A 9,948-nucleotide genomic window follows, 5' to 3' on the forward strand; every position below is an offset into this window, starting at 1 on the left:
GTAAGGCAAAGCTGATTAGAAAATAGCCCCGCTGACTTGCATTAATTTTTTCGTTCTTCCGGGGACCCATAATACGGAAGTGATTTAGCTAGATTAAATCAGAAATCTCAAATCTAAATATTTCTTTTATCCACTGCGTGTGTTTGTTAAAAACAAAACATGGCAAAGATCGCCTTATAATAACAATATAATGGAAAATTACATTACCCATGATCCTTTTCTATACTCAGAAACAACATCCGGTTCACCCTCAGCCTTTCAGGTTGACCCGCTTTTACAGTCCTTTAGTCGCTCTAGGTGGTGATTTTACTTTCGATTGTAACCTAAAAATGTTTTATTTAGAAAAACATATTCATATAATACCTGGAGTCAATTAACTGGATATGTAGTTCGATCTGTAGACTCGGAAACTACTATCACTTTGGTTTCCTTAGTTTATAACTTCCCTGGAGGTATTTGTTTTTGGACAGACCAGCTTTTTTAGGTGGAAATCTTTGATTTTGTACCCAGAATGCTTCTCACTGCCCTGCTGTGTAGTTTGTTTTTATCTGCTGTGGGTCAGCAGATGCACGACGAGTGGCTCGACCCTTACGACATGCTCAACTACGACCCAGGCACCAAATCAATGCGGAAACCTGCTGAGGTGGGCAGATTACATTAATTCATCTACACGGAACTTATGTTACATTACATTTACTGTGTGGATGTGTCGCTGTACAGCCGACGTCCTACACCAACGTGGCCATCGAACGAAGAGAGTACACAAAGGACCCGAGCCAGGCTGAGTTCACGTCCTGCAACCAACAAGTAGCAGATCTGCAGGAGGAGGTCAGTGGGTACAAGCTTTATGTGTCTGAAGAAGGAATCATCAACATCAGATGGGAACTACATGATTGTCTTCATATTAGCTGTTTATCAGAGATGCATCAGAAACCAAATACGTTATAAAGAGCCTCAAATTAGGCATAAATAAGCCGAATGCTAAATTAGCTCATGTTTACAGTTATTTCTCACTAAATTGTGAGTAGATGAAGTAAAAACATGAAATAGATAATAAAGTAGTATAGTAGTTATTTTATGTCTATAAACCATAACATGATCGATGATGAAGCCATCATCCAATTGTACAGATTATATTTGTGATAATTTGTCTAGGAAAAACAAAACCGTGACACAATAGGCACATCATTAAATACTTGATCACAACAATAACTCAATACTAATGTATACTTAATACTTTTACTTGCACTGAGACCGAAATATGATTTAAAGTATGTTTGGGACAAAGTGGGACAAAAATTCCCGAATTCTCCTGGGATTTTGATTGGAAGTATTTTATAACTTGTCTCAGTATGATTGTACGTTATGGAATGGATGATTTTGATCAAATTGGTTTCTTCATTGTTTCAATAAGTCTCTGAATAAAAACGCCACAAGTTAGAAAATCCCCTTCCTTCTGGATTTTATTGATCTATCAGGAATTTAAATGTTGTTTTTTGCTTTCATTTAGATTGTGGTCCAAAAGAAAACAATAACACTCATATCACAACAACCTACCTGCAGTCCTGTGTTCAAGAGGTTCCTAAGCAGGCTGCTAAAGGAGATACACAGAGTGGGTGTGGTAAGTCAGCTTCTCATATATTTTAGTGATTATTTTACTGTGCCCGGTACAGATGGGAAATCCATTATTCTAAATGATAACCCAAACAAATATTTGTCGAGTCACTTTTAAAAAATTTCTTTCCAGCCAACCGATTCCACAGATGTCTTCTATGATGCTAAAGTCAAGCTGTCCAAACAATCCCTGACAGAGATCCAGTCCCTCCTGGAGGGCGAGGACAGATGGAGAACCGGTGCTCTGGACAACGCTGTCAGTCAGATTCTGGTGGACTTCAAAGTCCATGATTATGAAGCCTGGAGGTGGCGTTTTGAAGACACTTTTGGAGTGGAAATTGACATGGTCTTAAAAGTAATTTGTTTTACTTTCATTCATGAATTGTGATTTTTTAAACTTGGTTATCGAAACATAAACAAGCAAATGTGAAAACGTAGTTATTTCTACGTTACTACTGCTATTTTAATTAGGGATGTCCCGATACGATCACATGATCGGAAATCGGCCCGATCACGTGGTTTCAGACTGATCAGGACTCAGACTTTACTTCCCGATCCGGACTCGGATACTGGGTTCAAATTTCAGGAGAGCAACTTGGCTCTCCTTAAAGGTTGTCAGGCTCCCCTGATGCCCTTAACTTCCACACCCAGAAGGAGAACAAAAAAGATCCAGTTTCTACCTATATTATATTATTTATATGGACTCAGCGTAGCGGGGATTCTTTTGAGCAGAGCAGCAGGCAGACCGCTAATTATTCATGAACTCCAGCTGCGTTCTGCACACGGCCACAGTGACATTTTCTAAGTTTCTAAGTGGCGTCACCAAAAATATACAATTAACACACAGTCGTTCGTGTCCGTTCATTTTCTCTCTGGTAAGTTCTGTCTGTATTTGAGCATGACGTGTGGACGCGCTCACGCTGCCCCCGCTGCCCCCGCTGCAGCGCTCATCACTGGCGCAGCCGGGCAGCGCGGCACACACTCCGCTTTTTTTGCGGTCAATAGATCAATTTCATCTGCTAGTTAAAAAGTTACTTGTGAGGTTAAAAAAGAAGGAAGTAGACAGGAGTTTTTCTGGAGGACTGGGAGATGCAGGAAGATCAGAGACAGACAGGACAGGAAGATAGGAAAATAAAACCAAGAAAACAAAACAAAGTTCGTAAAAAAATAAAATGTAGGTAGATTTATCCCACTACACGTCTGTACCTGTATAAAGCAGTAATTTATCAGCATGTAGTATTTATATAGTTACAATTCAGATCACCTTCAAAACTCTGTCCCTTGCCCAGGGATGTATCTAAGCATTTTGGGGGCCGAGGCAAAATGGACCCCTGCCAGGTAGTTTAAGTTGAAGTGCTATCTGTTTTTATATTAGACTTTTTATATTTGCAGTGAAGTTTAAAAGTGAATAATTTATGTTATTCATTACTTGGTTGTTCAAGCTACCTCACAGAAGTCATCTGTTGTTAAAAATTAAAATAAAAAGGTAATTAAATAAAAAAAGGAACATTCTGGAACTGTTTCTTCCTTTTCTTTTATTTTTTTTTTTTATGTATCGAAAGTATCGGATCGGGACTCGGTATCGGCAGATTCTCAAATTCAAATGATTTGGACTCGGACTCGAGGGCAAAACTACCTGATCGGAACATCCCTAATTTTAATCCCATTTAGCTTTAAACCAAAACATCTTGTATTTAATTAACTAAACGTGACATTCTGAGTTTTCTCAAAGCACCTGCTGTGTTTTAGATGTCAAAGGTTCTTCATGTTCTTTGTTCCTCTTTTACAGGTTGCAGTATTCATTATGATTTTATCGACCTTAATCTGCACCCAGCTGTGGTCGGCGGTCTCTTGGTTTGTTCAGTTCAAGAGGATTTTCTTTGTTTGCTTCTTTGTCAGTATTGTCTGGAACTGGCTGTATCTGTACCAGGTCAGGTGGAGCTCTTGCTTTTGGTTTCACTAGCATTCATTCATTTTTCAGAAATCTTTAGTTTGTCCTTATGTTTGCTCAGATTGCCTTCGCGGAGCACCAAAAGAACATAGTGAAGATGGAAAACTTTGACAAAAAATGCACAGGAGTGAAGAAAATGGACTGGAGTGATAGTCTTAAAGGTAAACCAGTAAGAAATCAGAGTGTTTGTCCAAGACTTTGCCTATGCAACTACACCATGTGTTTGATTACTTCTGATTAGGATTGTGTATTGTTTATCTGCAGAGTGGTACAGAACCACCTGGACTCTCCAAGATGACCCCTGTGAGGAATACTATAAAGTTCTCCTTATTAACCCCCTCCTCATGGTACCTCCGACCAAGGTAGATTGCTGCGCTGATGAGTCTTTGATCAGACTGACCAGTCGGACTCTGGGTTTCCAGGGATCATGCTGGCTGGATGATCCCCAGCTTAGGCTCTGATTATTTACTGAAAAGGAAGTTTTCTTTTTAAGTGGGGTTGTGCAGAGTAATTAATAAGGAAGCTGTAACTAACCCACAGTTGTTGTTATAGATGAATGCTAATAAAACAGTAGTACATGTGTTTTATGTTATTATGTAATTATATAACAGTAACAGCCAAATAAACTAGGCATTTGCCACCTATAGCCCCTACATCAGAGGGCAGTAGACATTTATTAAACTGGATTGTGAGCGCAACACTCCATCTGGATGTTAAAAATAACAAAAAGTAAGAATATTTTAATGAAATAATCACAAAGCAGTTTAATGTCTAAATCATGTTGGGGCAAGGTTACATTGAAACAGATTTCCTTCTCAGCCGGCTGGAGGGTTGTCAGATTTTCTCCTTTTCAAAAAGCAGAAGAAGGACCTAGTATTTGTTTACAATCTGTCCCGCCTCTATACTTCCTGCTTCCAGAGCCAGTCATACTTGAGCTTGCAGGGTTGCCAAGTCTGTGCCGGCATTTGAAATTCGACACCGGCCGACAAAAAGAATGTGAGCCGGTAAAAGGAGCGGCCCAGAAGTTATTCCTTATTCTTGTGCTTGCAGTGAGTTAGAAACAAATAGTCAACTCTAAAGATATCAGAAGCTTCTTTTTTCACTTACCAAAGAATCGATAATACAGTGAAATGTACTTATCTACTTATTGTGAATGACTTGTCTTCGAGAATCTTCTGGTGCAGAGTCCTAACTGGCAGCAGTTGCTCAGAGTGGACTGGTTGGTTTTGGCACAAGGGCTGGATTGTTTCAGAGCTGAAATCGTAAAACCAGTAACCACTACAAGAACAATAAACACACTCAACAGTTCTCAGGCTTTTTCAACAACCTTTTGGCCACATTGTTGCTGTTGTTTGTTTTGCTGTAGTTTGACTTGCATCTGACAGGTTTGTGATTTGCTCTTCAATCTTTTTTCCTGCTTAGGCTATTACAGTTACCATCACAACCTTCATCACAGACCCACTGAAGCACTTTGGGCAGGGAATAAGTGAGTTCCTGCGAGCACTCCTAAAAGATTTACCAGTTACTCTGCAGATTCCAGTCCTCATCACTATTGTACTTGCCATTTTGGTAATTACATCATTTATTTCTTTGTAGAGTTGATCATTTTACATAAAACATTTATTAAATGTTATATGTGTTTTACTCTTACACAGGTGGTCTCTTATGGAAGTGTGCAGGCAGCCTTCCAGCATGGCATCATGGCTCCTCTACGTCGCCCTCGAAGAGATCCACCACCTCCAGAGCTGGAGCGTCCTCAACAAAGACCTCTGAGGATCGAGGACCACGGTTACAATGCTGGAGGGGATGCACCTGCTCTTGCTCCTGCTCAACAGGGTGTCCAAAGACACAGAGCTGAGGATATCAGGTTAGACAGGAATAGTGTTCATCAGAGATGTGCAAACAAGGTAGTGGAGAAGCTAGCATCCGTAGAGACACTAAGAAGTGCAGATCAACATTACAGTGAGGATGAGACCGATGCTCATAGACTGGAAGGAGGTCCTGCAGTAGAGGAGAATCCCTCTGTTGAGTCAGACTCTGGAAACCAGCAGGAGGTTCAAGAGGAGGTACAAAGTGAAGGTGCTGCAGCCGAGGCCACTCACCCAAAGACCAAACAGGTGGGAGCAGGTTCGTCACAAACGAAGAACAAACCACCAAAGAAGGTGAACGAGGCACCAGATGAACCCAGCAGAGATGGTGCAGCAGCCGAACCTCAGTCAGCAGAAAGGCCGTTTTCACACACTGATGCTCAGGTGAGCTTGTTTTAAAATGCACACAGCCTGATCCAGTCTGGCGTTGAGAGTTTCATAAGCGACATAATCAAATGCTTTAATGCTGCAGTACTGTGCCCGCACAGATAGGATGGTGAAGTCTTATCATACAGCATAAACGGGTAAATATGTATTTAAACTGTTATTTTAGAACTTTTGTTTTTGTTTTGTCTGTTTTGTTTAGATTTTGTGTTTTCCTATTTTTGCCTCTTGTTGCCATCATAACTTTTTCAATAATTTAGCATTGTGGATGTCATATGTAATCTACTGTTGTGACTTTAATCTCAGGAAGAGCCATCATCTGATAATCAGAAGAGACTTAATTAGCTAAAAAGATCATCATACCTTTGAAATAATAGCATATGACCGTAATAACTGTAAGGAGCGTCCACCATTTACCAAATTCACTGATGGTTTGGGTCCACTATGTCTTGACACCACAGTAAAGAAGATGAACTCCACCCTGACTACCCACCCTTTTTGGAGATCTTGGAGGGGGGTCCAGGAGAGTGATTCTTCCGGTGACTCCCTCATTCTGCTGGGGGACTTAAATGCTCACGCGGGCAACAACAGTGAGACCTGGAAAGGTGTGGTGGGGAGAAACAGCCCTCCTGATCTGAATTTGAGCTGTGTGTTGTTATTGGACTTCTGTGCTCGTCATGGATTGTCCATAATGAACTCTCAAATTGCCCTTCAGGGATTAATAAAGTTGTCGAAGTCTTGAACACCATGTTCAGACATAAAGGTGTCCATATGTGCTCCTGGCACCAGGATACCTTAGGCTGCAGCTCGATGATCGACTTTGTTGTCGTCTACTCTGATCTGCGGCTGTATGATGTTGGACACGGGTGAAAAGAGGAGTGGAGCTTTCAACTGACCACTACCTGGTGGTGAGTTGGCTTCGATGGTGGGAGAAGATGCTTGTCAGACCTGGCAGACCCAAACGTATTGTGAGGATTTTCTGGAAACGTCTGGCAGAGTCTCTTGTCTGAAGAATTTCAATTCTCACCTCCAACAGAACTTCCAAAATGTTTCAGGGGAGTCGGGGGATATTGAGTCCCAGTGGGCCATGTTCCGGGCTTCCATTGTCGAGGCGGTCGACCAGAGAAGAAGAAGAAGAGATCGTTTCTATAGCGCCTCTCAAGATAAAAATCACGAGGCGCTTCACAAAAACAAAAAATGTAAAAGATAAAAAATATTTTAGAAAATGATTAAAAATATATTTAAAATGAGCAAAAAATAGACAATTGTGATTAAAAAATGTAAAGAGAGAGAGAGAGAGAGAGAGAGAGAGAGAGAATAGGAAAGAGGGAAATCAGTGGATCCTGATGAAAGTGGAATAGGTAGGGAGAGCAGAACAAGGAGAGAGTGATGAAGGTCACACCAAAGCCAGCTTGAACAGGCGAGTTTTCAGCTGATGTCAGAAGATCCTTTAGGTGCAGCAGATGGACGTGGAGATGGGTTTTCTTCCACAAGCGCTCAATTTTTCTGCATTGGCGCTTTAGGCTGCAAAGGCTTTCAGTGAACCAGGGAGTAGGGGTCACTGCTGGAACTGATCTGGTTCTGACAGGTTAATCAATTTCCCTCTGGGATTAATAAAGTATTTTTGAATTTGAATTTGAAGGACAGATGTTGTCCAGAATGGAGAGGCAGTGCTTGTTAAACTGATAAGTTAAGGAAAAGGAATCTGGGTCATTATCAGAAGAACAGGGTGGATCAAAAGCAGCAGAAAAATTGCTAGCTGTGCTCTCATTAAGAAAAGGAGAACTAACCATACGGCGAGCAGGAGGTGGGGTCGCAGAAACTGACAAGTTAAAGAAAATGCAATGGTGATCTGAAATATAAACGTCCTCAGGACAAACACTGTCAGCATTAGACTCAGGGTAAAAACAAAGTCTAGAGTGTGTCCCCTGGTGTGTGTGGGACCAGAAACATGCTGGGTAAAGCTGAAGGAGTCCATAAGGCTGGAGAAATTCAGGGCAAAGTGGTCTGAGGGATCATCAACGTGGATGTTTAAGTCACCAACAATCACTAGTCTGGACAACTTCACAGTGGAGGATAGAAAGCCACTAAACTCCTGAAGGAAAGAACTGTTTGGACCAGGTGGATGATAGACCACAGCACAGTAAAGCAAAGTAAAAGAACTGTGGCTGCAGGGTTGTGTCGGTGCCAGTCGTGGTGGAAATCCCCGAACCTACTGGTGGACACCAACGGTTAGGGATTCCATCAAGCTGAAGAAAGAGTCCTGTCAGCTATTTTGGGCCTGTCGGACTCAAGAGACAGCTGATGGGTACTGGCAGGCCAAAACCCGGGCATAGACGGAGTTCAGTAATATGGAGCAAGACTTCTGTAAGGCTCAGAGAATATTCTGGTCCACCATCCGGCGCCTCAGGAGGGAAAGCAGTGCACCACCAACACTGTTTATAGTGGGGATGGTGTGCTGTTGACCTCTACTTGGGATGTTGTGGATTGGTGGGTGGAGTACTTCGAAGACCTCCTCATTCCCACTGGCACGTCTTCCAGTGAGGAAGCCAAGTCCAGGGATTTTAGGTTGGGCTCTCCAATCACTGGTGCTGAGGTCACCTCGGATTCAGGAGGAACAATGTGTTTTTTTTCCTGGCCATAGAAAGACAGTGACAGAAAGAATGAGATCGTGGATACTAACAGCCGAAACGAGTTTCCTTCACAGGGTGTCTGGGCTCTCCCTTAGAGATAGGGGTTAGAAGCTCAGTCATCCAGGAGAAACTTGGAGTAGATGCACTGCTCCTCCACATTGAGAGGAGACAGTTGGGGTGGCTCAGGCATCTGGTTAGGATGCCTTCTGGACACCTCCCTGGTGAGTTTTTCCAGGCACATCCAACCGGGAGGAGAACTAAAGGAAGACCCAGGACACGCTAAGGGATTATGTTTCTCGACTGGCCAGAGAACGCCTTGGGATTCCCCTGGAGGAGCTGGCCCAAGTGGCTGGGGAGAGGGAAGTCTGGGCCTCCCTGCTTAGTCCACTGCCCCAGCGACGCGACTGCAAATAAGTGGGCGAAAATGGATGGATGGATAAACGGAAATTATTATTTCCATTTCATAATTCCACTTGACTTTGAGTTGATCGTTTAAAATGCATTTTACATTTTTTTTTGCTGCATGTCTATTAAATTTGTTCATAACATGTTTTAATTTAAAACCATCTTTGCAGGATCCTGAAGCCTCTACAGAAGAAGCATCTTCTGAATCACTAAGATCTATAGAGACAGTTGGAGTTCCTGTTCAGGAGACGAGGCTGATTTAAGGGTCTTAAAGGGAAGAAAGAATAATAATCAGAAGCTCTGTCAGTATTGCTTTATTAATTGACATTGTTTCTTATATCAGACAATATCTGATGTCACGTAATGAGCTCAAACGTGTGTCATGAGCAAAAAGCATCTTGAGTCTCCAGTATGAGTGGGACTGAAGTTTAATGAATCCCTGGAGTCTTTGTGTTTGTTGGCGTTATGCTGATGTACATTTTACAAATATGTGGTTCAGTGATGAGAACAATAACATTAACAATCATAACATTTTGTAAATATTGATTTTACACATTTACAATAAAGAATTTCTTTAAATTGGTTTTCAGCTTATTTTTCAACTTTCCATTTGTGGAAAAAAGGCAAATCAGATAATAATTTTATGTGCTTTAACTGTAAGTGTAGTTTACAGTGGACTTATTGCTTAGTTGGCGCTGATCTATGTCCAAACTTTGAGTCACTTCCTGGAAAGTTCCGCTTTACTTCTTTTCCACTGAAGAACTTTCTCTGAACTGGTTTTCTTTCTTTCGATTACTGGACAACCCACTCTACCTCCTGAGCTATTGCTGTCTCTAAATAAATGAGATCAACGTTAATTAAAGATTATCTTAAATAATAGAGATCCTAATTTCAGTTAAAAAAAAAAAAAAAAATATATATATATATATATATATATATATATATATATATATATATATATATATATAGGGGGAGAGAGTTCCAGAGTGTGGGGGCCACAGCAGCAAATGATCTGTCACCTTTGGTCTTTAGCCTGGTGCGTTGCACAACCAGTAGGCTTTGATCACTGGACCTCAGGGACCTGCTGGGGGGT

General features: G+C 41.5%; 1 protein-coding gene across 2 annotated transcripts; it reads left to right on the forward strand.

Annotated features, from left to right (window-relative positions):
• The first annotated feature begins 288 nt into the window (after positions 1 to 288).
• Positions 289 to 9,434, forward strand: LOC107392691 (chloride channel CLIC-like protein 1). 2 transcript variants are annotated; one of them, XM_054752322.2, is made up of 11 exons: positions 289 to 643; positions 721 to 828; positions 1,511 to 1,621; positions 1,748 to 1,969; positions 3,404 to 3,544; positions 3,627 to 3,726; positions 3,830 to 3,927; positions 4,988 to 5,134; positions 5,221 to 5,817; positions 5,906 to 5,957; positions 9,026 to 9,165. In XM_054752322.2, the coding sequence occupies exons 1-10, from the start codon at positions 512 to 514 to the stop codon at positions 5,951 to 5,953; spliced, it is 1,704 nt and encodes a 567-aa protein (XP_054608297.2). In that variant the 5' UTR covers positions 289 to 511; the 3' UTR covers positions 5,954 to 5,957; positions 9,026 to 9,165. The 2 variants fall into 2 exon arrangements, with proteins under 2 accessions (XP_054608297.2, XP_015826080.3); XM_015970594.3 differs by lacking the exon at positions 5,906 to 5,957 and having other exon boundaries at positions 9,026 to 9,434.
• The last annotated feature ends 514 nt before the right edge of the window (positions 9,435 to 9,948 follow it).

Source organism: Nothobranchius furzeri, chromosome 8 (genome assembly GCF_043380555.1).
Source record: "Nothobranchius furzeri strain GRZ-AD chromosome 8, NfurGRZ-RIMD1, whole genome shotgun sequence".
Taxonomy (NCBI): Eukaryota; Metazoa; Chordata; class Actinopteri; order Cyprinodontiformes; family Nothobranchiidae; genus Nothobranchius; species Nothobranchius furzeri.

What these genes read in the sequence shown, in the direction of transcription:
- LOC107392691 (XM_015970594.3), top strand. Translation starts at nt 512, where the DNA reads ATGCTTCTCACTGCCCTGCTGTGTAGTTTGTTTTTATCTGCTGTGGGT. An exon ending in CAATGCGGAAACCTGCTGAG is followed by an intron (nt 644 to 720) that starts GTGGGCAGATTA and finishes GTCGCTGTACAG; the next exon opens with CCGACGTCCTACACCAACGT. An exon ending in TCATGGTACCTCCGACCAAG is followed by an intron (nt 3,928 to 4,987) that starts GTAGATTGCTGC and finishes TTTCCTGCTTAG; the next exon opens with GCTATTACAGTTACCATCAC.